A 27,152-nucleotide genomic window follows, 5' to 3' on the forward strand; every position below is an offset into this window, starting at 1 on the left:
TCTGCAACCACATTATATCCCTTTTAAATGTTTACTGTAGGTTTACCACTTTGTAGTCCTGGCAAACAAAGTACAATCACCAGTTGAGCAGGGAGTGAACTTTTCCAAGCCGCAGCAAAGCGTCGGTCATGCAAAGTCCATGCGTGGGGGACCTTTCAGCAGCCGTGGGAAAACTGCTCGTACGACTGGGTCAAGTGATTTGTACACAGTCATATATTTCCACTTCCTGTGCTAGCTGTCACCTAGGTAACCAACCGACGATTTACCTCGTCATTATAGCCGTAAATTGTAACCGAATTCGTCCCTTTTTAAAATAGTTTTGCTACATTCTTATTATTCCATATACGGAACGAAGCCAACCGCATCCCAAACATTTGACCCTCTCCTGACCCCCCCCCCCCCCCAACGCCCAGGTTCCAGGAGCTGAAAGCCCTGGAGGCGATGGTGGGTCTGCTGACTGACCAGCCTGAGGAGGTTCTGGTCAACGTGGTGGGTGCCCTGGGGGAGTGTGCCCAGAACCCTGCCAACAGGACCACCATCCGCAAGGCCGGCGGCATCCAACCGCTGGTCAACCTGCTGACGGGCACCAACCAGGCGCTGCTCGTCAACGTCACCAAGGCCGTGGGCGCGTGTGCCACCGAGACGGAAAGCATGGGGTGAGTCCCAGCAGTTTTCCGTCATTCCAAACAGGTATTCCGGAGCTTTCCTTTCATCTGCGGATTCATGACAGCTTGGAGAAGAGAAGAAGAAAAAAACACACCCTTGTTTATTGTACCTGCTGTGAAAACGAGGGGTTGCGGTGGGCGTCCCAGAGTTTTACTGGAGCTCTGTGGTCACCCTTCGTGCTGGGCTGGTCAGGGCAGCATACCTAAAGCTGTCCAAGACACCGTGGGCTGGGGAAGACCAGGCAGAGTCCGTGCAGCCCGGCCTTCATACCAGAGACGTACACTCCAACTGCCCCTTCGAACGCAGCAACAGCACTCACGCGCGACTGTACAGCCATCTGAATCTCATTGCTTTTACAAGGTCGTTACACACTGCAAGTTCCCTCTTAATTAACGGCGAACTGGACACAAAGGAAGAACTTGACATTCAATGGCGCGTCGTTAGCTAGCCTGTAACGCCGATTGTATGAGAAAGTCATACGTTTATGGATGGGCAGAACCGCAGGGGTACCGTAAAAACACAGAGTGCTGTTTTGCCTCTTTTTTTTTTGCCATTAGCCCAAAGTAGCCTGAGAAAACGGATCTGCATCTAGGCCATGCCATACTGTGCTATCCATGTTTTCTCATGGAATATATATATAGGCTAGGGCTTGTAATTTTTTGGCGTTTACACTTAGCTGTGGACAGAAGGTCGTTATTTGTTTCCCCAAAAGGGCCCTTTGTATGTCTTGTGGTGGTGTCTTATTTCGAGACCTGTGTACAGTAGTTTACTGAGCAATTAACATAGCGGACATTTGATTGTTTCCGGCTCTCAACCAGTATGGTCAGAACTGTTTTTCAGATTAGGACGCTTCGCACACTCATGCCAGCTATTGTCGACAGGCTGATACAGTATCAATACCGTTTTTTTTCTTCGGATACTGTACAAAATAGTCGTCGGATAATTCAAGTGCAGCTTGAGGCCGACACGGCCCATCACCTCGCACCCACGATATTAAAACACGAATCGCTCGTCTAGAACGATCACGTTTTCCTCTGCTTTTTTTGGGGGGGGGGGGTGGGGGGGGGGGGGGGGGGACAACTGCAGATTTTTCATCCTCAAGCCATGGCACTGTGTGGTCCATGACATCATTGCCAGCACCGCACCGCAAACGTCGGGGAAAGGATCGCGTAACATGCCCTGGGGCTCCCTGGGATAAATCCCATTTAGCTACGAGAGGAACACGCGGCGGCGTGTGAACCGCCCGGAGGCTCTCGCGGCCTGCGACTCCATCCCTCACTGTCGGCTGTCTCCTCGCTCCACCGCGCTTCCTACCTGGCTCTCTGGAGGACGCCGCCGGCCTGGCGCACGACACGAAGTTTGGGTTTGTTGTCGGCCTGGATTGAAGGGGCCCCGCGGACCCCCCGACCTTACGTTATGATCCCCCCCCCTCAGACTGATTTATGGGCAAACGGAAGACAGATGGCACAGGGGGACTTGTCTGATGACTGCTCGCTCGTTGCCAGTCATGGAGATACTGTGATTAGGGAGTGTTTAAGTAATTATGACAGCATTCAATGTCGGCCTTGTTGGTGAAAGCACACATGGGGAACAGGTTACATGTTATTTATACCAGACAACGGGCGCACTGTGGCGTAATTCTCGAGGTTCCCAGACCCTGACTGCAGCCTTGACTACAGTCATGTACGCAGCATGAAATATGACTTTGGCTTAAGTAAACTTCACTCGGACGCAATGAAATATAGAGAGACCTGTCTCTAGCGCTGTTTGATTTGGAAAGTGGTCTCCTTTTTTTCGGGGGGGGGGGGGGGGGGGGGGGGGGGGGGGAGGCCCTGATAAAAACAAGCCACCCCTGACTGTACAGTATATGTTTGTCCCGGTTCTATATTTAAATGTGTGTATGTGGACCACTATACATGGATTCATACCAGCTCAACACCTGGCTCACGGTCACTGTACTATCCCAGAGAGATTCACGTCACCAAACAGTCCGTGGATAGGTGGGAAGTTGGAGCCCGACAGGACGGGATTGGAGGAGAAGGTGTCCGGTGATTGAAAGCCCATGCTAAATGGCTGACCCCTTTGATGTTCTGCTGGAATAGGGTGGGGGGGCACAGTTAGTAATGTGGTGTGCGCTTCACTGTTCCTCTCGACCGAAATCACAACGTAGTCCCTGTGTCTCTCTCTCCTCCTCCTCCTCTCTCTCTCTCTCTCTCTCACTCTCTCTCTCTCTCTCTCTCTCTCTCTCTCTCTCTCTCTCTATGTCTCTCTCTCCCTCCTCCTTGTCTCTCCCTAAAGGATCATCGACCGCCTGGATGGGGTTCGCCTGCTCTGGTCCTTGCTGAAAAACCCCAATCCAGATGTCCAGGCCAGCGCTGCATGGGCCATCTGTCCATGCATCGAGAACGCCAAGGTAGGGCAACAGCACGTTCGTGTCTCGCCAACCCGATTGGGCCGCGCGCGCCGGATGAGAAGAGCGATCCGCTTCCGTACCTGCACACGTGTCCACTGCTTTAGCGGGTCAGCGGGCTCGCCGACTGACTTGCCTGTTTGTACTGCATCATCATCCTGTCAGCGTCAGCCTCTCCACGCCTCTCCTCCCAGGCTGCTGTTTAGGAGGCTTGCAGGGCAGTCCTGTGTCACCAGAGGCTTCCAAGAACCCTCCACTAACACGAAGCAGAGCGCCGCGCCACTGTTGGTGAACTGACAAACATGGCAGGCAGAGAACGAGAGAAGGGGAGGGGGGGAGGGGGGAAGGGAGGGAGGGAGGGAGGGAGGGAGGGAGGGAGGGAGGGAGGGAGGGAGGGAGGGAGGGAGGGAGGGAGAGAGGGAGGGAGGGAGGGAGAGGGAAAAAGAGAAACAGAGAAACAGAGAGACTAATATCCTGTGGCATGGCTTCTGATTCCTCAGCCGAGAGCTTTCCTTCCCTCAACATGCTACCAGTTACCGAGTCGCACACAAGCAGCGGCCGCGTGCACACCTCTCAGACCGGCTTCCAGACCGGGTCTCCTCCAGCCCCCTTTGTGGTACAAGACACATCGACGGAGCAGACCAGACCAGAATACTGAAGAGCCCATTAGGAGTTATGACCCACATCGAGCACAAGCCACGGAAAACATGTCTCTGCCTCGCTTTTGAACATCCCAAAGGTCGACTTCAGTGAATAGGAACAGGGAGATTCGTGCTGCACATACAGTAGATTTCTCCAAAGTCTTCAGCTGAGATCGGCTTTACATTGGCCCGGCCTGCCCGATGATTGTAGCCTCAGTGACGTTTTCAAAAGTTCCGTAACATCGACGAGCCTTCGTTTCCAGTTCATCCCCCAGTCCTGCAGATGGACTGCGCTTGTGTCAGTCATAACTCGTTCCCTGTCAAACACCCACGATCTTCAGAGCGGACCGTGTCGTTTTCAAATACAAACGTAACGTTGTTCTATTCGATTATCGCCGTGATTAGCGTAAACAGATTGTCAGTGGGACAATCTGGTTGAGTTTAAACAGATATATTGGACTCAGGCAGGTGTCTCGAAGAAAAAGCCTTTTTCACTAGCTGGAATTTTCTCTGGCCCAGAAGTGTGGCAGCAACCAGAAAAAAGATGATGTATGGCGACCATATGGAGAGGAAGGCGGGACCTCGGGCTTCTATTGAAAGCTAACACAGTTTGACAATGTTTGTCTGGACTTGGCCGTGCCAATTTCTCTGGCGAATACACGGACATGCTCTCTCTCGGTGATTTGGAAGACGGGAGCATTGACAAGAGCTAAACAGTGCTTTTTTGCCCGTGGAGCGTAGCGAGGGAAACTCGATCCGCGGCTCCTCTGTGCAGTAGTTATTTAGATTTTCAGAGAAAAAAAACACGGCGAAAAAAAAACATGTGCTTTTAGTTAGCAGCTCCAGAGTGGATTTATGAGAGAATCATGCTGCAAATGCATCTGCTGGATGCTTCTCCATACCTCCGCTTCCCTCCTCCCCCCTCCCTCCATCCCTCCCTCCCTTCGCCCCCCCCCCCCCCCTTCAGACATACAGCACGCCCCAGTTACACCGGCCAGCTCCAGCCAAAGGCCCCCGGTCATTATGCACGTACGGGGGCTTAGCAGTCAATCAGTCAATTAGTCTTTTGTTCTCTCAATCAGGGGAGGAGGCGCTGGCGGACGCCTCACCTAATGAAGTGTGTCATTGATCCGCCTCGACTGGACGCACGGGCGACGCGCCACGCCCCACTTGTTTTTTCCCCTCTCGCTTCGGAGCAGCGGGGTGCGCCCCCCACCCCGATTGCTAGAAAGAGAGATAGGTAGAGAGAGAGGGGGGGGAGAAAGCGAGGGAGAGAGGGCGCGAGGGGTCAGGAGTATGCCAGCCCAACTGCCCCCCCCCACCCTACACCCTAGCTGGGTTGAAATCAGGCACGTCGAGGTAATGTGTTTTCTATTCCTTCTCATCCTCGGCTGGCGGGCGGGCAGGGAGGGGGGGAAGGAGGGAGGGGGGATGGCGGCCTGGGCCTTCCGTGTGCAGCTTCATAATGCTGCGGTTTGCAGCTCAGTCTGGGGGCCGGTGCAGGCCTTGAAAGAGATCCCTCGCTAGTCTGTCGCAGCTGCTGGCTCCAGAGAGCTTCCTCTGTCGCTGGGACTCCAGGCAGGCAGGCAGGCAGGCCCATCATCAGTATTCCTGAGGAAGGGCTTCCTGTGTGAGGTGGGGGGGGGGGGGGGTGAGCTCCTGGCTTTGGGCCCCCGGCCCAGTGAGCGAACACCCGGCTCATCCTCTGGCACGGCATCACAGGGCCCCATAGACACGGGCCGCGCCGCGCATCCCCAGACCTGGGCCTCTCTGGGAGGGAGGGAGGGAGGGAGGGAGGGAGGGAGGGAGGGAAGGGAGGGAGGGAGGGAGGGAAGGAGGGAGGGAAAGTACTTCTCTTCCATCTACATACCACACTACCTGCTGTCTGTCAACACCAGGCTCTCAAAATGCCACTCTCTTCCTTTTTATGTACAGGCCAGTAGAACGCGCATACAGGGAAGAGCTTTGCCTTTTTATGTCTTTTATTTCCTTTTTTTTGACTTGCCGTGGAGCAGGTTGTTCGACACAGTTACGTGAAACAGAATCGAAAAGCACACAGCGCACGACAGCGGAAGCAAGACACCTCCCCCTCTCCCAGTCCCAGATCGAGACGGAGACTGTCCGCGACGTCAACCGGGCGTGCCCTGTGCGATCCGCAATGCCGTCCCCCTCGACGACACGCCTCCGCCGTACGATTTTCACGCGTATTGAACATGGACAAACTCAGCCACCTTCACATGTTATTCCTCCCCTTTCTTTTTTTGGGGGGACGAAAGAACCGACGCGCCAAGACTCGCTAAGCGTCCGACTGTGGTTCCCTGAGGGCTGGCCACCAGCTCCTTGGCATGGCCCAGAAGTGGCTGAGAGACTCCTGTGGTGCCCGCTTGCCCACGGGTGCCCTGAACCCAGTCCAGACTGAACCGTGCCAGCCACGACACACACTCGCTCCCTAAATGCGGCTGCCTGGTACGAGGGCATGTTTTCCTCTCCCCGACCGTTTCGGACGGAGATGTTGAAAAGGGGCCGTTTGCACGATGAATCCCTAAATGCTCTCTCTGCCGTTTGGACTGGCCGGATAGGACTAGCCTGATAGGACCGGCCTGATAGGACTAGCCTGATAGGACTAGCCTGATATGACTAGCCTGATAGGACCGGCCTGATAGGACTAGCCTGATATCACTAGCCTGATAGGACCGGCCTGATAGGACTAGCCTGATAGAACTAGCCTGATAGGACCGGCTTGATAGGACTAGCATGATAGGACTAACCTGATAGGAAAAGCCTGACAGGACCTAAACTGTTGTCAACGTTGATGAAAAGCCCATCCCCTCCCTCTGTTTATCTTTTGCAAAAGAGTTGATTTTACTTTCTCTGTCCCCCATTAAATGGCTCTGCTCCTCCGTGGTCTATCCCAGAGTTCCCCCGCTTTCTCTGCCTCCCAGAGGAGAGCGCTAACAGCTAACAGCAGGCCTTTTGACTTCAGGATGCCGGGGAGATGGTGCGTTCCTTCGTCGGCGGATTGGAGCTGATTGTGAATTTGCTGAAATCGACGAGCCAAGAGGTGCTGGCGAGCGTGTGCGCCGCCATCGCCAAGATCGCCAAAGATGAGGAGAACCTGGCAGTGATCACCGATCACGGGGTCGTCCCCATGCTGGCCAAGCTGACTAACACAGTGAGTACCCACAATCCCCTTCTCCCGGGCCGCTCGGCCTGCTTTTCGGTTGTCTTCGCTCGGTCACGACCAACCACGGTATTGACGTTTCTCGAATTCCTCAAGTAGTCTCTGCTGGGGGGATGATGGGTCTGTGTGCCGCCTAGGGGCACAGGCCCAGGTTTTCTTTTCGTTTCGTTGAAAAAAGACGTTAGCATCCAGTCTTGTGTGTGTCCCTCCCGCCCCTGTCGTAGGCCGACGACAAGCTCCGCTGCCACCTGGCCGAGGCCATCGCCCGCTGCTGCATGTGGGGCAGCAACAGGGTGTCGTTCGGCGAGGCGGGGGCCGTGGCGCCCCTGGTGCGCTACCTCAAGTCCCCCGACACGGCGGTCCACCAGGCCACCGCCCAGGCCCTGTTCCAACTCTCCAGGGACCCCAACAACTGCATCAGTATGCACGAGAGCGGCGTGGTCAAGGTGGGGGTCGCCCTCTCTCTCTATCTCTGTTTCTGTCTCACTCACTCACACTCTCTCTCTTTCTCTCTCTCTCTCTGTTTCTGTCTCACTCACTCACTCACTCTCTCTATCTCTCACTCACTCACTCACTCACTCACTCTCTCTCTCTCTCTCTCTCTCTCTCTCTCTCTCTCTCTCTCTCTCTCTCTCTGTTTCTCACTCTCTCTCTCTCTCACTCTCTCTGTTTCTCTCTCTCACTCACTCTCTCACTCACTCTCTCTCTCTCACTCTCTCTCTCTCTGTGTCTGTCTTCTGTCTCTCCCACTGAATCAGCTTTTGGCATCACCGGGATTTCTTCTACTGGGTGAGCGTTCTCCAAACACTTCTGCAACCTCGGGCGCTGGTGTACGTAAACCTGTCAGTGTCAGTAAGAAGACATTTATTTGAGGCGAAATCACAGTCATTGGAGACTGAATGCCCCGTACTGTAATTCTTCGTGTCAATTCCCCCCGAGGGCCCTGCTCGCGTTAGCAATGTGTGAAAACACAGGCTGTAAACGTTGAGAAGCTCTAACTATTTTCAGAGCCTTTGACCCGCCGAGCCGAAAACAAAGCGCGTTTTTATTCGCGTTCGGAAGCATGACTCCACTTTCGAGCCGTCATGGGAATTCAGAAAAGCAAACAGCTCAGTGTGTGCGAAGTGCCACTTCCCCTGTAGGCCCTAGATGCCATTACACAGCCAGTCAAAGGGCTGTAGCTCTGGTAACCGTTGCTATGAGCTGTCCCTGGGCATGAGAGCGGAACTCGGGCGGCGACATGTTCTAGGCCAAAGAACACGGTCAACACGGGCCAGAGTTACAACAGAACAGCGTTCTGCTTAACAGAGGAGACCTTTTCGCTTTGCAAAGTGCTGCTTTGTATCATGGCCAGTGGGTCGATTTCACAAAACGTTGTAAAGGTTTGGGGTTTTTTAAAAAACGAAGATTTATCCCCAAAGTGCCTTAAAGTATGAATAAGAGTCTCCGTAGAGGCACATTACATGTTTTCACTCTGCTGTACCTCGTTTCCATTGCCCTCTCCAGTGTTTATGTTTGTGCATGACATTGATGCAGAGATTGCATGTTTAGATTCAACTGGAATTGATGTCTTGTCACAAATTATCATGTACTGTAATTCAGTGTTTGGGGGAAAAATGTTTCTGGCTGATTTTATAATCCAATCTCATACTCTGAAGCAACATTTTTCACATGAGAAGCCTTTTTGTGACCGCGTGGAGTTAAAGCTCTGCTTTTTTTTCCTCAGTAACAACTGTGATATAAATTATGAAGTGGTTGTGCCATTGCAGCCAAATATTTTTTCCCATGTTCATTTAATGGTGTACTTGAGCTTGATCTGCTGTTGCACTGTATGTGGTTCAACACTAGCCATAATTGGTAGCTGGACTGAACATTGGGTGTTCCGAAAGAGTAATGTCCAATTTGCAAAAGTCGTTAAGCGGAATGTTTTTTGTAGTTCAAGCCACGACAGAAACTGGACAGCCTTGCGGGTGTGTGTTTATTTGTGCGTGTGTGTGTGTTTGTGCGTGTGTGTGTATGTGTGTGTGTGTGTGTGTGTGTGTGTGTGTGTATGTGTGTGTGCACACTACATGCCACCCTTTTAATCAGTCTCTCTGTTTGCCCTTATTAATGTACCAGCGCGGAGTTGCAACATCCACTCCAAAATGTATTTTGGGACTTTGAAAGAGCTTAATTCTGAAAGGCCACGTTACACCAGTATTACGTGTTTCATGTGCTCTTAATCTGAGACGACGGAAACACACAGGCATTGTTTAGCCTGGACTCAGTCTGAGCCTGATGTATACCTGCATGACCCCCGAGGACACATTACCACATGAGGGCTTGTCAGACTTACAGGGAGGGGGGGAGGGAGGGAGGGAGGGAGGAGGGGGAGGGAGGGAGGGAGAATGTTGAGACTGGACGTTCTGGGTTTGATATACGCATCGGTGCGACTGAGAATGTGTTAAGACAATATTTCCTATCGGTCTAAATGGGGTTTTCGAAGGTTTATCGAGGAGCAACGTTGGACTCGGTGTGCGGAGCGGCGGTCTAATTTACCGCCGTGTGTAAAACTCAAGACCTGCCTCCTGTATTATTGCAACAGTATTTCAAATATCCTTTCTCTACCATTGAGAAACTCTCCAAACATGTACACCCACTGGTACTATAACGAATCCTAAGGATTTTTCTCTGGTCCCTTGCTCCTCTCTCCTGAATTCTGTTCAGTAAGTAACTTTCCTCCCCTGTACTGTTAATGGTGTATAGCACAGTCCCCTAAGCAGAGCAGAGGAAATTAAGCATTGAAAAGAAAGTATTTTACACTGGAAAACACATTAGGGAACCTACTCTTTTTTTTCTCTCTCTCTCTCTCTCTCTCTCTCTCTCTCTCTCTCCCTTTCCTCTCTGTCCCTTGGCCTTTAAAATATCCAAATGCAATTTCATTGCGTCGCTGCAATTTCAGAATTATTATTAGAGAAGCTTGAAACGTTGTGTAACGTCGCACGGAAACGAACCAGAACGGGACCGTTTACCTCCAAAGCGTTCCAAAAGCGTTTTGTTTTGTCGTTTTCGAGTACCTCACCGATTTCGAAACGGCTAGTCTCGGAGGGTGGGGGTTGGGGCGGGGGATCTGTGTCTTGAGAGTTGTGGAGCGACCTGTTTTTCTTTTTTTCCGCCGGGGCGCTCGGTGTCCTCGTGTTCGCGGCGCGCTGCGGTCGGTTGTCCCCTGGCTGTTCCGACGCAGCGTCAGACGGGCCCTCCTGAGAACCAGGCCTGTTCTGGAGCCACGCCTCGTCGCCCCTCTCTCCCAGAGGAAGTGTGCACCCTGGAAGCCGAAGAAGAGAGGGGGGGGGGGGAGTGTGCAAAGATGAATTGCCCCCCCCCCCATCCCCCCCCCCCCCCCCCCCCCCTCCCGTTTGATTCTAACATCCACCCTTGGTATCTCACAGTTATATACGGGTGCGCTTCATTCCTCATGCAGAATCAACATGCGGAACCCTCTTTTGCCTTACATCGCTTCCAGAGCACGCCCGATCGTTTGCTGAAACCATCAATCCCGTTGGGACAGCTTTACCCAGCCTGCCGCGTTAAAGAGGCCCTTTCACGAGAAAAAGGCTTTGTGCGATGGACATTGACGGTTCATCTCCAAATGGCCGATGCTAATTATATTTTGGAAGGCGAAGGTATTTCCTCGATCCACCGGCCTCTGTCTGCTCCCGGGGTGTCTTTCAGGTTGGGACGGGGATCAAAATGAGCAAAGCGTTCGCTCTGTTGTTACCATGAGGACCTGTGTTAGCTCTGGGACCGCGGTCATGTTTGTTTTCGTTATCCTGTTGTACACGCTGAGAGAGGGGCGAGGAGGAGGAGGGGTGGGGTGGGTGGGAGGGAAAGGAGGGGGGGGGGAGGGGGGGGGTCCTGCAAAGACTCCACAGATTGAGGACGAGCGAGACGAGAGCCAGACCGTGGCGCACAACACGGGAAGATCCCTGAAGTTTCCTTTTAGTCATGCTCCGTGTGCAACAGGGTGTTCAGTGTGTGGCCGCGGCGTGCGGACGATCCCGCCGGCCCTCACACCACCGGGACCAGCTCTGCTACTGCAGGTCGGAGGTCCTCGGGGTCTCCTGAGTTTGGCCTTTCGGATCTGAGTCAAACGTCTGTTTAGAGGAAGGTCCAGCTCTCCTCGAGATGCTGGAACGGATTGATTTATTTTGTCGTTTTTCGAAACGTCTTACAGCAAATTTTCCAGCGGGCCGAACCAGAGTCATTGATTTGAACACTGCTTCTCTCTCCCCCCACCTCCCCCTTCCCCCCTCCTCCCCTCCCTCTCTCTGAGAGGGCAGCAGCTAAACGTCCGCTGGCTCGGGGAAGGCCGTAGGGAACGTTGTTTACCTTGACTTCCCTCAGTAACTTCCCTCAGTAACCCCCACAGCTCAGCTAAACGCCGCTGCCTGTTTGTGCTCTTGGCCCAAAGTCCGACGCAGGAGCCTGGAACATGGGAACGGGGGTGTGGGGGGGGGGGCTGGGGTCGCCAGGGGGGTTGTAATGGCTCTCAGGCCCCGGCTGGGGCGTTTTCTGCCGCGGGCCTGTGCAGATGTCAAACCCAGACTCTCGCACAGGAAGCGGCAGCCCCCGAACCCGGCGCACTTAACACCGTGACACCTCCACGTGTGACGGGGACGTGTGCATGGACGCAACCATGTGCAGCAGCAGTCTCCCGGCACCACCACCACCAACCCCCTCACCCCCCTCACCCCACCACCAGAAACGCACGGCTGGAAGGGGGGGTGTTCCTGGTTTCTCCCCCCCCCCCCCCCCCCCCCCCCCGGTTCCCTTCGTGGAGGTCAGGACTGGTAGTCCCCCTCAGACGTGCACGGCAAATCCTCGGGCTCCTCGTCGCCTTTTTTCGAGGGGAGGCCGGAGTTCGTGTTACCACGTTCGGGGGAATATCTTAACAAGCGGCGTATTATAGTCTTTTGAGATCCCAGCTGGGAGGGGAAGGAGACGAGAGAGAGCGAGAGAGAGAGAGAGAGAGAGAGAGAGAGAGAGAGAGAGAGAGAGAGAGAGAGGGGGCGGGGGGGGGCGGCGGGGGGGATGGAAGAGAGAGACACGCTTATCTTAGCCTAGCGTTGCGCTAGGGGAGACCTTATTTGGCCAGGTCTGAATAACATGCTCTGAAGTCGGCCAAAACCCTGCCTCTGGCACCTCACAGGCATCCTCTCTTTTCACAAAAGACACTTGTCCGAGCAGGCTGCATGTTTTCTGGAGCCTGTGGATATGACTTTGGCTATTCAGAGGTGTTTTGGATGCTATTTAAAAACCCCCAGTATGAGAACCGACATACCGCGCCGCATAAAGGTCTTCAGTGAAACTGGACATTCGCGCACTGGGAAAAGCTAACAGCCCCATCGGCCAACATCCTTGTTTTGTTTCTCCTCGTACGATGGCTAGGACTGGGATTGCGAGGAGCCGTGTTATTTTTCTCAGCCTTTTTTTTCAGCGGGCCGTTCGGCCCGGGGCACGTCCCCGCCGCTTACACCGAGACAAGACACCGAGCCTCGTCTTTCATCTGTTTTCCTTTCACTATTTATCTTCGACCAGAACTTTCCGGAATGTCTTCTCCCTCATTCTGCTCGGTCTGAGGCGCTGGGCTAACCACACAAACGTTTGCATGTTACACGGGCCGTGTCAGAGTTCAACCCCTGCTTTCACACCGACATGCATTATGAAGGCAACGATAAACAGGGCGGGGGCGCGAAGGGGAGCGAAACCAGTGCACCCTCGGTGACGACTCATTGTCAGGGGGCGTGCGGGCAGGCAGGCATGCAGGTAGAGAGCCTACGGGAGGAGAGTGAACCCACAGGAGGGCTGCGCGGGTCTTGCGGGGATGAACCTGCGAAAGGGTCCGCTCGCACCCTATCAGGGCTGGCACTGAGTGACGAGGCCCAGCGCCCCCCACACAGGGACGGCATGTCAGCGATGCCGTCGATGTTTGCCCCCCGTTGGTGGACGTTATAGACGTGGACGTCGCTGCTCGTTAGCCGAGAGTATTGGAGTTTGTGTGGGGGGGGGGGGGACGGTGAATAAAACAGAGGTGTTGTGGGGGGGGGGGTTAAGAGATGAAAGGAGACAGGGTGGGGGGGCTGGGGGGGTGGCTGTTAGCCAGGCCGAATAATAGGAAAGTGGGTCGTGAGGCCCACTGCCTAATGAAATAGATCTAAGTCTTGTCAATGGGGGATTTAGGTGCTAAAGAGGGGTTTGCCCAAGGTCTTAGGTTCGTTTCCTTTGTGAGTCAAGCACGGTCTTGATATTGTTTGCTGCGCCTCTTAAAGGATCACTAAGGATGTGTCATTTCAGCACCAATACAGGAGGACAAAGTCAGCAGGCTGTTTAAACACGGCACAAGCTTGGTTTAACACACTGTGTAGCTCCACAAATAAAAGGCTTTTTTCTTTTTTTTTTTACAACCCACAGAAGGCCTTGAAACAAACTCGTTCCTGCATTTCAACTGCATGAGTCTCGCACGAGACTCTGTCGCCATTGGACGGCGTGAACTCGGATTTAATTCGGCGTAGGAGACGACGGGTCGCCGGGTGGTTTGCTCAGAGACTTCGTATTCCCCTTCGGTTGGGCATCGACGCGAAACGAGCAAAGTCGCGGGACTCGTTTGAAGCGGGGCCCGAGAGCTCCCCACGGCGCACCGTTTTAGATTCGGGGGAAGGAGAGCGCACGGCGGGCACATTTAGAACACGCACTGAGCCAAAGTGTTGTACTGCCATTCGGAAGTACATCCGCCCACAAATGTGATGCTGGATTAAGTCGCTCACGATCAAAACAAACAAAGATACCATAGTGGCCGAGATTGTCCCTACCACAGTACGTACTTGGCAGGCTCGTGTGCAAGTCGACATGGTGTGGCGGCATAATAAGTAACTCTCTCAGCACAATAAAAGCTTTTTAATGCGTTATTTTACGGAACCCAGAATGCCTCCCCCGAAGAAGGGACTTTCGGGAAACGGGGTAAAAAACCGTGATCTGTAATGAGATCCAATGGATCCATTATACAAGCCCAGTAATAGTCGGATATAATCTGACCTTTGACGAGTGGAACTCTGTCAAGTGCTGTGGTTCGTGCCCAGGTTTTTAATGTCTAAGCTGCCTGCAAGACAGGCACTTTCATCGGAGCAAACGTCCACAGGCATGTGCCTGGGGCTGAAGCTCTGGTCCCCAGCGTGGTGAACGCCGTTAAAGTAGGACCCACACAAAGCTGCGCTGACACGCAGTCTGTCGCCCGCACACACACACACACACACACACACACGCATCCTCATCATTGATACTGTAAAATTCACTGTCATCACCATTGAATGGCTACACAGATGTCCCAAGCAACATTGTGTGTGTGTGTTAGATTAGACGTCATAACAGTATAATAACAGTACATCTAAATTGCTCTAATATATTATTCCCTCTCTCTCTCTTTCTCTCTCTCTTTCTCTCTCTTTTTCTCTCTCTCTTTGTCTCTCCTCTCTCCCTCTCCTTTTTCTCTTTCTGTGTCGTCTTCCTCTTTCTCTCTTCTTGTCCTCTCCATCCTTCTCTCCCTCTTCCTGTCCCCCCTCCCTCCCTCCCTCCAGCTCCTCCTGGGTATGATGGGCTCTACTGACGAGGCTCTCCAGGAAGCAGCGGCCGGCTGCGTGGCTAACATCCGTCGTCTGGCCATGGCCAATGAGAAGGCCCGATACGGTTAACAGCACCAGGAAGCAGGAACACACACACACACACACCCCACCCCCCACCACCTTCCCCAGTCCCAGTCCCCACCCTCCCTCTCATTTCTCTGTGACCTGAGGTCGACCTCCCCCCCCCGACACAGTGTGGGCACAGATCTAGGCCAGCCACCGTGCCCACACTCTCTCCCCTCTGCCGTCGCCCTTCTACACAATAACAGGGATTCTAATCAAACCCAGAGTGGTGAGTGATGCCTGGATATTTCTCTTCTGCTCCTCCTCGGCCACAGCAGGAAGCCTTTCTTTCTTTCTCTCCTTCCGCCTCAATCTGAAACGATGATTTCGTTTCGGCGAAACAATACAAACTGTAGCCAGACTCGGTGCTGGGTTTTGGTGGCTTTGCCGTGCCTGATTTGAGAAATACCAATTAAACCCTTTCCTCCCCTCTTTGCGTCTCCCTGTACCTCCGCACGTTCCTGAGAGCTAAGCAGTGCACCCTACGCTCCGGTCACATTCCTTATGTAATCCACCAGAGACACTGATACCTAAGCAGGCCCCACATCTGGCCGTGTGAACTCCTCACGTCAAGCCAGCATGGGGAAACACACAAACAATACACAGACACACGCACACGAGGCAGACAGACAAACATAGTAATGACTTGTTGTTCATCCCGGTCATTACTGTATGTATTAGTTGAGTTTATGTTTCTCCTCGTTCCAGATATTCTAGTAAATGTGAAACAATCGTTGTAAATTCGATCAACGTTGACGTAAATGGGCAAGATTTTAGCGTAACTTTGGAAAATACAATCGAATGTCGGTTGGAAAAAACATATATGGGTGAATATGAATTTAAACATGTAATTGGTATGAGCATTCTCCTTATTAGTCCCAATTTTCTTAATATGTGTTTCTGTTGCATTATGGGTTGAGTTACTCATTATAAATAATGATAACAATATATTTTCAAAATGTCCTCATTATTTTTGTCTGTAAAACGAGCTAAACAAATAACAGTTTGTGGGCAAGGGGACCACCTCAGACCTGAAACACCAGTATGGCATCTGGACAACAATACCCAGAAAGTAATTCACAGGAACTTTCTGGAAGACAAAGTCTCTGTTGACTTTTTTTTATTATTTTTTTCTCTCCAAATGATTACATGAACGTGTAAATAGATGGAAATAGATGTCTAGACTAGTGCTGTGTGTGTAGACTGTCAGAAATCTGCGGATCGTGTTTGGTGTCCAGTGTGTCCAGTCCAAACAGGCCATGTCGGTTTCCATTGTTTCACAAAGCAAGCTGCATGCAATGCTGAACTGGCCCACCTTCTGTCCGTCTGTCTGTGTCTGTCCGTCTGCCTGTACGCCTGTCTGTCTGGCCGTCTGCCTGTACGCCTGTCTGTCCGTCTGCCTGTACGCCTGTCTGTCTGTCCGTCTGTCTGTCTGTCCGTCTGCCTGTACGCCCGTCTGTCTGTCTGTCCGTCTGCCTGTACGCCTGTCTGTCCGTCTGCTTGTACGCCTGTCTGTCTGTCCGTCTGCCTGTCTGTCTGTCTGCTCCTCACTCCAAGCCTCGGGGCCCCTCCCTGAGACAGCCTTTTTAGAACTCAGTGGACTTTTCTCATTAATATCTGCCCAGGAGAATTAGCAAAACATCAAAATATGTGGACAGAGATCTTCATCAACCTCAGATGTTTAAGCATTCCCAGCTGCCACTGAGGGTTACTGCAGGAGCATGGAGGGGAGGGGGTGAACTTTAACTTTGATTACTTTGAGTGGACAAATCCTTCCAAGAAAGCAAGTCGAAGCTGGACTGAGGCAAGGCATTGTCTTAGAGCAATTCAAACCAAATAAATCTCGGGTGATTAATGGCACTCTCGTTCCATGCGAACATGCATTACGACCTCAAAAACATGCCCCGTCTGAAAACAGATTTTTAGGAAATGTTTAAATGAAAAGCATTTGGTCGAGCTAACTTAAACAAGCAAAGAGAAATCCGTTATCATTATTTCACTCTGTCTCCCTTTCTCTCTCTCTCGCCACTCCCTCCCTCTCCATTTGGAGGTCGCTGACTGGAAGGATATGCATAGCTAACATCATTAAACAAATGTTGCATGTGCCACTGAAGAAGAGGAATTTATGAGATGTGCAAGGCACTCCATGTTTTAGCAGTCAGAGGGACAGAGGGAGAGAGAGAGGGAAAGAGAGAGACAGAGAGAGAGACAGAGAGAGAGAGAGAGAGAGTGAGAGTGAGAGAGAGTGAGAGTGAGAGTGAGAGTGAGAGTGAGAGTGAGAGTGAGAGTGAGAGTGAGAGAGTGGATGAAAGGAAAAGAGAGGCACAGCCTGGGAGTTCAACATGCTTAGCATTATCCACAGAGCTTAAAAAGAGAAAGAAATATCCCTCTTCTTCGCCATGTCTTTCCAACTGGTGCTCTGATCCGGATGACCATTGATTTACCATTTTAAAGCCTCTTGTTACCATAAAGAAATATTGCTTGACTGGAGTTTCCCAACGCCTGTTTGGGAAGCTTCAGGGAGGAAACAGTGAGACCAGTCTCCCTGACTTGCAGTCCTCTGGCCCATTGGTCATAAAGCCACAGTTCAGAGTGTATTAGCAGAGCCACAATCCTTCTGAGAAAGGAAACTGCCACTTTCTGTGGCCGGTCCGCCGGCCCCGGGACATTATTCACGGGAAATTAGAGGTTGTGTCTCCACGCCTCGGCAGAGGCAGCAATTACGTCCGGGTCCCTACCTCGTAGTCCAGCGGGCGGCCGGCGGAGATCCCGATCCCTTCTCATGGCTTCGTCGTCGAGGGGCCCGAAATAGGAAAGGGATATCCCTCGTCGACAACGTTCTTCTCAGAGGAAGTGTGTAGGCTTCAAGAGTCGCGACACGCCCCGGTGTTTTGAAACTGGGGCCTCGCGACGGCGGCCTGTCCTTCAACCATGCAATCTCGGGCGAACGATTCTCGCCATAGATCAGTCGGACGGACCCGACCTATGGGCCCAAGGGTTTAATTAGGATGTGTCACATGAGACGTAATGGTGGGTCTGGATATTTACTCAAAGTGTGTTGTCCTCAGTTTGGTGGAACAGAAAGTACTTTCTCACTGGTGATTGTTTTATGGGCTCACTGTGTCTACTGTAAAAACCCAGGCAGAAATATTGTGATACTGGCTCAATTGTTTTCAATTTTGGAACTCCCCTTCTGAAGTTCTTTTTTAATTATTATTTCAAAATCACCACATCTCCCGAAGAAATGAGCAAAAATATTTCATAAAGAAGCTAATGAACTGTAAAAGCTCATTCCAAACATCAGAAGTGGCTTTCAGTCCCCTTCACAGACAAAGTGCCATGTTCATATAAAACTCCCGAGCAAGCTGCTGCGTAGCGTTTGCCTGCGATGCGGCCATTAAAAACACGCACCAAAAACAAGGGCCTCTCAGTGTCACTCCCAACCCGGCAGCAGCGCTGATGCCGGTAGCCAGGGCAGAGAGTGAACACGGCTTCTGTTTTCAATCTGGAAATGAGCTTTTATATCATTACAGGCCTCTCACGCCGCCGGGCCTGTTGAGCCTGCGTGAAGCTTGTAGCGTGTAAACATTAGCGTGTCGCGCTCTCCTGCAGTTTTCACCGCGGGGCGACAGCGCTGCGTCAGTTTCCTTGCCCCAACCCGCAGCGGGGTCATGAGCCCTCACTCTCCACTACTCCTTTAAACATTTGTATTTATTTACGAAATTGTTATAACCGTGTTGTAACGGCACTTGCGTTACAGAGTGGATTTAAAGAAGAAGAAAAAAAATGTTTTAAGGCGGTTTCATTGCCCTTAATTAATCCTGACATTCTCATCCATAAAGTGTAAATAACTAGCTGGCCGGACAATAAATAAACAGAGCAATGAGTGAGCAAATACCACAACGTCTGGGTCATGTTTCAGGCCCCCAAGAGTTACGTGTCCATAAAGGCCTCCGAAATATGAATAATACCTACATTGGTAATGACAGCTGAGGCTTTTGCTTGTATGCTTTACAGTCTGTTAAGGTCAAACCCCAGAAGGATAACCTACCTGTAACACAGCCGACCAGAGAAGCTGAGTGCATTAGGAAATGAGGGGGCGATACGTATAAAAGAATGATCCGTCAGCCGTTACCTGGGGTGTATTGTCAGTAAAAGTGTCATTTTCACTGTGATCACATCATTGAACTTTTGCCCCGGTGGTTGGAGTTGCAGTGGCTCACCGGGAGAAAGAACATACTGTTACTGGGTTACACAGTGGGGCTATCTAGTACAGTCGTACTCGACAGTACTAGGAAATACACTCTAAAGCTCTTCATCGAGGATGTGCAATGAATACTTCCAGAGAGACGGACCTCAGAATACTCGAAAAGCAGCCGTCTGGTGTGTGTATTGTGTCTAGAGGATACTGCAGGCTTCGCCACAGACCTGCTCGCAGTCTGAGATCTTTTCTGTGGAAGATGCTCGCCCGTCCACACCCCCCTCGCTCCTCAGACAGCAGGGAAGAATTGGCCCAGACGCACACCAGCACAGCTGTGAGCCATAAGCCGGACAGGTTTTTCCCCTTTGGGTTCCGAACCAACGTGAAAGCTCTCCGTGGCACTCCACCAACAATGATATTATCCTCGAGGTTTCATCAGTGGAGATTTCAGCAAGCTATCACAACTCTGGATTCGGACAGGAAGAAACGTGCTTTCGAGTCCGGCTAGCACCAAATCAACAGATCAACGGCAAGGTATTAAGAGAGACGGAATCTAACTGGACACGCGTGTCAAGGTTGGTGCTTTTGGATCCATTTTCGACGCTTAAGCGAAGGGGCTGTTTGTAGACCACGTCAAAGGCGAACCGTTGACCTTACCTGTCATTGACACCAGAAGCGATTCAGGATTGCCGTTCGACCTGTCGGTGTGTCCAATCAGCTTCCACCTTGGTGCCTTTTACATCACCTGCCCGTCGCGTCACGCTCTCCCCGAGCCCTCATTCCGTTGGCTGTGTTTCTCCCGCTCGGATACTGACCCTAATGAACGTCCTCTCCCCTTCATGCTGTGCATCACACTGAGCGAAGGCCCAGACCTTCGCCGTCAGCCTACCCAAGCACTCCCAAACACGCCAGACGGGCTCCACCACCCACGCCAAAAAGACACATGAAGCAAAGAACGATGGAGCCTGTGATTAATACCGGAGGAATTCCAATATGTAATTTCAACTATGTAGAAATACGTATGAACAAACATGTATGATATGAAAAACAGCTGTCTTTATCCTAACTAAAGAGGTACCTGGCATGTGTTCCCAGTGGAGTAATGACTACTCATTAATGAGAATTATGTGTATTTTAGACAGCCATGCCATCCACGAGGCCAGGAGTCCTGGGATGGAATTAGGGTGTCCACACAATTACAATTATCCCCTAAAACTCTCACCTCATCCACTCGCTATTTCAAACCCGAGTTCAAACTCGCGTTCGACTTCTTTGAGGAAAGCCCGTTCATATTCACACCCCTGATTCGAATCCCTAATGTCTCAAGTCATTATGGAAACGCTAATGAATCCTTTTTAGAACAGTTTTACCACAGCAGTCGCTCCGCAACCATTGGACGTTCACATTTTCCACGAAAAGGACGCAATGATTTGAACAAATATGTTTGTGGCTTCCAAAGGGGCCTCTGCCGTGAAGCTCTTAGTTTACACGGACAAATTAAAGCCCATTCTGGTGTGAACATGTCAGTGTAAATGGAGGATAGATTAGGACACAGAGGGAAGGGCAGAGCCTGGGGGTTTAAGTATTTCTATTTTACTGCTGTTGAGGTGTTGACGTAATAGTAATTTCACATAATGGCCCAAATGTCCAAAAACACATTGAATGACGGATTATATCCCCGATAGAATATATATATATTTTTTGTTAAGTCAATGACGGGACCCATCTGCTTTCGACGTTCACGATAAGCGTCCGAAATAAGGTGAGGCGCAACAGACAGCAGCCTCCCTGTCTGCTCCTTCAGCGCGCGGTGTAAAACATCTTTACTGGGCTCCTCCCAGGGCTTTCTGCGTCTGTCCTGTGAGGGGTGTTTTATTTTTAACACATAAACACTTAATTGTCTCTTTAAGCAGATGCAGTTAGAGCTGCAGTTTGTGTTAAATCGGAGGTCTGTTGTTCCAGGGGAAAACATGAATGTAATGAATGTGGAGAAATAAAAGCGTAATAGCAAACACTCCTCACTCCTTCTTGGCCAAACCACAGAGAGATTCATTTCTCTGCATGTGGAGGGGATGAGTGGCAGATGAAGGAGCCAATCAGAGAACAACAACAAACATCCTTTGTTCCAGTGAGCTAAATCCAGTCCTAGAGAGTTAACAATACTGTAACATCTTGCTGTACCTAGGTTACACTGTGTTACCTTTATCTGCTTGGCATTGCTGATAAAAACTGAAATAACATGTCTTTGTAAGTCAACATTGTCTATCACAGCTCTGTAGAGAGACTGAAACCCAAAGCCTAAAATATGTATGTTGTGCAATCTGAAGATTGTATGAAGCTTGTGTTCGGTCAATGGGTTCAGGTCACCAGGATGTGGATCCATTCTGTTTAGATATAGAGAGTTATAGCTCATAAAGTCCCAAAAATCATAGTGTGTTTTGACAATTGTACTAAAACCACAGACAAGGGCATTGTCAAGCAGACAGCAAGGGAGATAGCGCAGCGATAGTTGACAAGAGAAACAAGGAAGCTGTCTTGACCTCTGGCCGAATCTCCAACTTCTTCCTGAGTTTACACAGATAGGTCTGAGTATTCCTCAGGGGCTGAACACAGGATTCTATGGCTACGGTGCTGTGTAGCAATGCTACCATTCTGAGCACTTTTACTGATATTTCTGCATGCCTGTACCAGTCTCCACAATCGCAAACCTTTATACTCACTATGCTTCCTCCATTGAAGTCTTCAAGATTCATGTTAGGCAGCTATCTGTTCAAGATCCGTTAATACAGCACAGACATACTTTATAATACCGTAGGAAGAGAAGGCTGCAGGGGGAAAAAAACACATCTTAAAAGATATAGTGAAAGAGCGCGACAGACCCAAAGGTTTTAAAGGGTAATGGGTATATTAAGATTAATCAGATGTTGCTGAAGAGGCCTTTATGCTTTTTATATCCTGAGTGGCTGGGATATGTTGGCTGAGCCTGATGGTTTAGATAAGGTCTGGGGTCACAGCAGGTGAAGGGAAGTCGGGAGTAAAAAAAAAAAGAAAGAAAGCAAGAAATGTGAGATATACTGTAGCATATAACTTTAGCAAACCAACCAAAACCTTCATTAAAGTTATTACATGAGTGGGCCATTCATAGCGTGTTAGCTCAAACTATTTGCAAAAAGAGTTCTTCCCCTATTAAATGAAAATAAACACAAATAAACAGTAATTACATGGGTCTCTAAACCTGCATTTGGGAATTCTGCTTAGTCACGTACTTTCGAATCACTACCCTGGATAAACCCCAAAAGAACACAGCTGAGGAGTTCAAGATCTGTGACTCATAGCCAGCCTAAATTCGACAAGTTGTGGAATTGCAGTGAATTAGAGGGTTCATCAGCGGTAATCAGCGGGTTAGCTATAGGCTATAAAAGTGACATTTTTCTAAATGTCACCGTCAATTAACAGTTTGGGGAAGTCGATTTATAGGGCAGGCTACTTCAGTAAATTGATTTGTCTCCATAAAGAATCAAAGATAGAAAAGCAGTCATTTCAAATGTGGCCTTTTATAATGGTTATTGTTGCTGGCAAATGAGCTCTTCAGACGTTGATCTATCAGTTCATGCAGCTTCAGAAAGAGCGTATAAACATGTAAAAGAATAAAACAATAAACAAAACATGACAAAAAGGAAAATCAAATGACACGATCTTGTGAACTTTTGATAAAATGTCGACGATGACCAGATCAGATTGGCTTGCATTTTGATAGCACCTGCACACACTTGCCATTCAAATGAGGCTCCCGAAAACCGAAACCAAGCCAACCATTTAGATAACGTTTTCTGTACTTTATAAAAGTTTTTAGTGTGACTTTGGTCAAAACTTTATTGTATGCACTACATAAACTGCATAGTGCGTATAGAGCCCAATTGTGGCGGACAGAAAAAAACACTACAGCGCTCTCCCCGATACCCCCCTTGCGCGGGCCGAGGAACAGGCATAAAACATTAACTTTATGTTCGCAGGCTGAGGCAGTGTGCTAGGAAACATGAGAAGGGTGACATATTCAGATTCCCGGGAATGGAATCTCATGCCGCTGAATAAAGCGGAGAGGCGACCGCGGTTCGTGTGGTTTCAGCTCAGGATTTTAGAACGGGAACATGTGAGCAGGGAATGGGCAACTGGAAGCAGGATTATACACAACATAGAGACGCGGGAGTGGCGCTGAACAGGTAATCCACAGAGATCCTACTTTGTTATAGTGTTTTTCAGTGCTGACACCGATGTCAAAAGAAAAACGGCTCAAAAGTTATCTACATAGAACATGTGCTGTCTGGCAACGGTGTTACATAGAGATGGAACGGTAGTTCGAACTGTAACCCGTGACTTGTAATCATATAAACCACAGATTATTTTTGTTATAAATCACTCGTATAACTGTAGTGTGTCCAAAAGAAGCTATCGAACAGAAACTTTTTTTTCGCGTGTATTCATTTATTTTCTAAGTGAACATTAGAAATTCACCTCGGTGATTTTTGTCTAAATTTGATATGTTTTACCAACATGCGGTGGCAAGGAATGCTTTGTAAACACATTTTGGAGAATAATAGCGTGGAATGGCAACATTACGCACGAGTCGCCTAAAGCATTTGGCTAAACTGATAGCGGCATTAGTGTATCATCTATTTCTCTTATTCTTGACGTCTCATTAGGCCAAATCATCTTTATTATAAGGAAGCCGAACGTAATGACTGAAATGGAAGTTTAGTCAAAGTCATGTAAGTGTGTTGTATGAATGTCTGTATTTAATTTTTTCTTCACTGTTCACACCTTAAATCAACATTTGGGACGGGAACGCTGCCAATGAACATTCCGTGATTAGGAGGCATCATAAATAATTACACATTGTTTATTAAACTTGCGGAGCCATTGGATTAATATCATCCACCTGATTCTTGATAATCTGTCTAACATGTGAACATGCATATTCCACTTGTTCCGCAGGAAGGACACCAGTATATAGTGGCAGCTTTGATAAACTCCAACTCCTCGAGACACTTTTACGCAGAGATAACGCGGAGGAATACAGAACCAAAAATGAACACAATCGTGTTTAACAAACTGAGCAGCCAGGTGCTGTTTGAGGAGAAGGCAAAGGAGGTGGAAAGGAGCAGCAGAAATTATCTAGAGGTGATCGACGGACAGCACTCAGATCTTCTCTCAAGCAATCAAGCAATCAAGGACAACAACGCCATCAGACACAGGAGACCAGGGTATGTGATCCATGTAAAAGTTTCAACTCGGTAGACAACTTTTATATCTGCTACTTCCGTGGGAGGTGGGATACATGGTTTCCATAAATCCGATCGGATCATTAAAGCGGGGAACTCCTTCGCCAGCCACTCTGCAGACGTTGTAATTCACAGGTCCCAATATATCAATACAGAAAAATGCGTGGTAGATTTTCCTTGCAATGGTCCTTGGTGAAAATGTCTTCCAAGTGGGAGTCTATACTAATACGTAATTACGCAAGCACCCAAACGCACCATATAATAAATAACATGTATTTCAGGCTCTTAAAAGTATAATAAAAAAGTAATTGTATAATATATAATTGCAGCAATATAATCAAATAATTCAATGCATTTCAATTCTTCTGATCAAAATGTTGATCAGAAAAAAATCTCAACATTTTGTATTTCTCCCAAGTGCAACATAATCGTATTGTTTTAGAGAATTGCAGGAAATTAATATTTGCAAGTTCAACCTGGTTTAGATTTGGCCGTTGATAATCTCGAGATTAATATCTAGGTCGCCCGTGTTCAGTAGCGTGTTTAAAACACGTCCCCGTCTGTTCTCAATAAATACATGTGCCCTTTAACTCCATGTGTGGTCTAGTCAATCACGCATGTTTTTCAGACGGAGAAGGATAAATAGAAAAATCATGTCACATGTTATGTGCCTCTAATCTGAGCAGATTGCCCGTAGTGTTTACTCTCAACACGTAGGCCTTGGCTATCTCAAATTATTTACAGACTGTGAGCTACTGCAGTCCCTTATAGGGTTGGATGTGTCCCAACATCGAATCAAACGTGATGCTGTGTGAAACTCAAGTCAACTTGTGCAAACATCCTACACACCAACACCGTTTGAGTTATTGAACTACTCCGTGTGTGTGAAAGAAGAGACCAAGGCATAACACAATGACCGTAAGGTGCCGCTTCAGGGGGAATATCATTACTAATTAAGAATATTAATATAAATACGAAGTGTGTGTGCGGTGTGTGTCGCCAAAATTCAGAACAGGGAGTAAACGTTATTTAGGATGTTCATACAGATATAGATTACAAGGGAAATATTAGTAGAACATGAACTCCAGGCAGACTCGGGGTTAGAAGAAAATGATGTTACATCTGCAGTCTGACTGCGCTCCGAGGAAGATTGCACGGTAATATCACAGCGCCATAGTGACATCTACAGGTTTGGAAACTGATGCACCAGGTGAGAGACTGTAGCGAAATAACTGGTATGATCAAAATTTAGTTTTTGTATATCTATAGGCTTTTGTATAGCCTGTTCACGAAGTAAAAAGATTTACGCATATCCTGCCGATGTAATGTTTCACTCGCTGAACCTTGAGACACATCTTCTGTGGGTGTGAAATTGAATGTTATTATTTGCTTTTTTGCAACGTGTTCGTGCTCTGCGGGATGAAAAACCAAGCAAAGAAAACAAGCATCCAATAAAACGCCTCTCTCCTCCAAGTTAATTATAGCTCCTTTTGGCGAGAAAATTGCATACTGCCAATGGTCATTTTACGTGTCATGACTCTTGTGACTCTGCCTGTTGTTCATGTAGTTTGTCTCTCACTTGGTTTCAAGTAAATGGAAATAGAAAGGCAACACAATGGAAACAGTTCTACTCAGACACACTGACACAATTAAACCCCGAATAACATTTAATGATTGGGCGATGGGACAGACGAATGTGTTGCTTAGGCCAACACAGGGTTTGTATTGGTTTCAGATGTGTTCTTGCTCTGAATTTGAGATACTCTACATCAAAGTAAGGTCTATGTATAACGTTAAGTTTGTCTTGCGTATATTCTAAGAAGTTGACATGAAGCCTAATATCATTCAAATGTAAGTTTCACCAATCATAGTCAAAAGCCTAATGTCATGACAATATGGATACATGTGCACTAGTGTTTATTTATAGAACCTGGTTTTATAAATCCATTTCACGCACGACAAACACGTTTACGTGACGCACCTGTCCACTTGTCTTGCAGTGGCCGTCCAAACGGCGGTAAAGTGCGACACAAGCGTCAGGCCCTACAGGACATGGCGCGACCCTTGAAGCAGTGGCTCTACAAGCACAGAGACAACCCCTATCCGACAAAGACGGAGAAAATACTGCTAGCTCTGGGGTCTCAAATGACCTTGGTCCAGGTAAGGAATCTCCCTCATCAGATGGCTATACATTTACTGTTAGATATCTCAGTTTTAATATTTTAAATTAATTGTATTTATTCATTGTATTTATTTATCACATATATGAGTTTATTTTATTCAACAATTCTTAACTGGTCAGTCTAATCATAAGAGGACAAATACATGCTTAAACTATCTCTATATTATCATTCTATGTGTGTGTGTGTGTGTGTGTGTGTGTGTGTGTGTGTGTGTGTGTAGGCCCATTTATGTTATTTTTGTTGAACTTGTTACATATCAATTTTGTTCCTGAACAGTTGTATGTCGACATAATTTTTGATTATTTAAAAGACATACCTAGAATATGTTGAAACACCATCGTTTCTTTATAGTAATAATAATGATCTTAATCACTTCCATTGTCTGGTAAACCCAGAGAAGAGCACAATAGATCAGTTTTTTTCTCTGTATGTGCTTCCTGTGTCCGTCTGGTGTTTAAATTTTGCTACAGACGAGACACATTCTAGTATGGTCCTCTCTATGGTGTCTATTTCTGGAGCTACCTTCATGGCCGCCATAGTCTGTTCTTAATTTGGGTCCTAATGAAGCCCTTTGTTTTAGGGAGGGTGATCACAGCACAAATGAAAGTTTTGGACAGGCTACAGTATACACACTTACATTCAAGCTTAACATACACAACACACACACAAACACACACACATGCCCTGGTGCATGCATGCACACCCACAAAGACCGACACCACACTTACCCTGTGGTGACGACATTAGGGTCAAAGGTCGTGTTGCTGCAGCTAGCTGGCCTGCTAGCGGTCTGTCCGTTCTTTATGCCACTGGGCGAGGCAGTGGGTCTGACTGTGGAAGTTGGATGCACACGGTGGCTTGCATTCTCTGACC

At 49.0% G+C, this 27,152-nt stretch overlaps 2 protein-coding genes across 2 annotated transcripts in view; both read left to right on the plus strand.

Annotated features, from left to right (window-relative positions):
- The window catches only part of odad2 (outer dynein arm docking complex subunit 2), a 38,691-nt gene extending 22,692 nt beyond the window's left edge, over window positions 1–15,999 (plus strand). The window contains exons 15-19 of the mRNA XM_047014506.1: window positions 414–656; window positions 2,965–3,079; window positions 6,701–6,889; window positions 7,123–7,344; window positions 14,509–15,999. Of these exons, the coding sequence (XP_046870462.1) occupies window positions 414–656; window positions 2,965–3,079; window positions 6,701–6,889; window positions 7,123–7,344; window positions 14,509–14,622 (883 nt within the window). The 3' untranslated portion in view covers window positions 14,623–15,999. The remainder of the gene's footprint in view (window positions 1–413; window positions 657–2,964; window positions 3,080–6,700; window positions 6,890–7,122; window positions 7,345–14,508) is intronic.
- Window positions 16,000–22,665: 6,666 nt separating this feature from the next.
- mkxa (mohawk homeobox a) overlaps window positions 22,666–27,152 on the plus strand; it is an 11,154-nt gene continuing 6,667 nt past the window's right edge. Inside the window, exons 1-3 of the mRNA XM_047014507.1 lie at window positions 22,666–23,037; window positions 23,810–24,078; window positions 26,097–26,256. Of these exons, the coding sequence (XP_046870463.1) occupies window positions 23,903–24,078; window positions 26,097–26,256 (336 nt within the window). The 5' untranslated portion in view covers window positions 22,666–23,037; window positions 23,810–23,902. The remainder of the gene's footprint in view (window positions 23,038–23,809; window positions 24,079–26,096; window positions 26,257–27,152) is intronic.

Source organism: Hypomesus transpacificus, unplaced genomic scaffold (genome assembly GCF_021917145.1).
Source record: "Hypomesus transpacificus isolate Combined female unplaced genomic scaffold, fHypTra1 scaffold_254, whole genome shotgun sequence".
Taxonomy (NCBI): Eukaryota; Metazoa; Chordata; class Actinopteri; order Osmeriformes; family Osmeridae; genus Hypomesus; species Hypomesus transpacificus.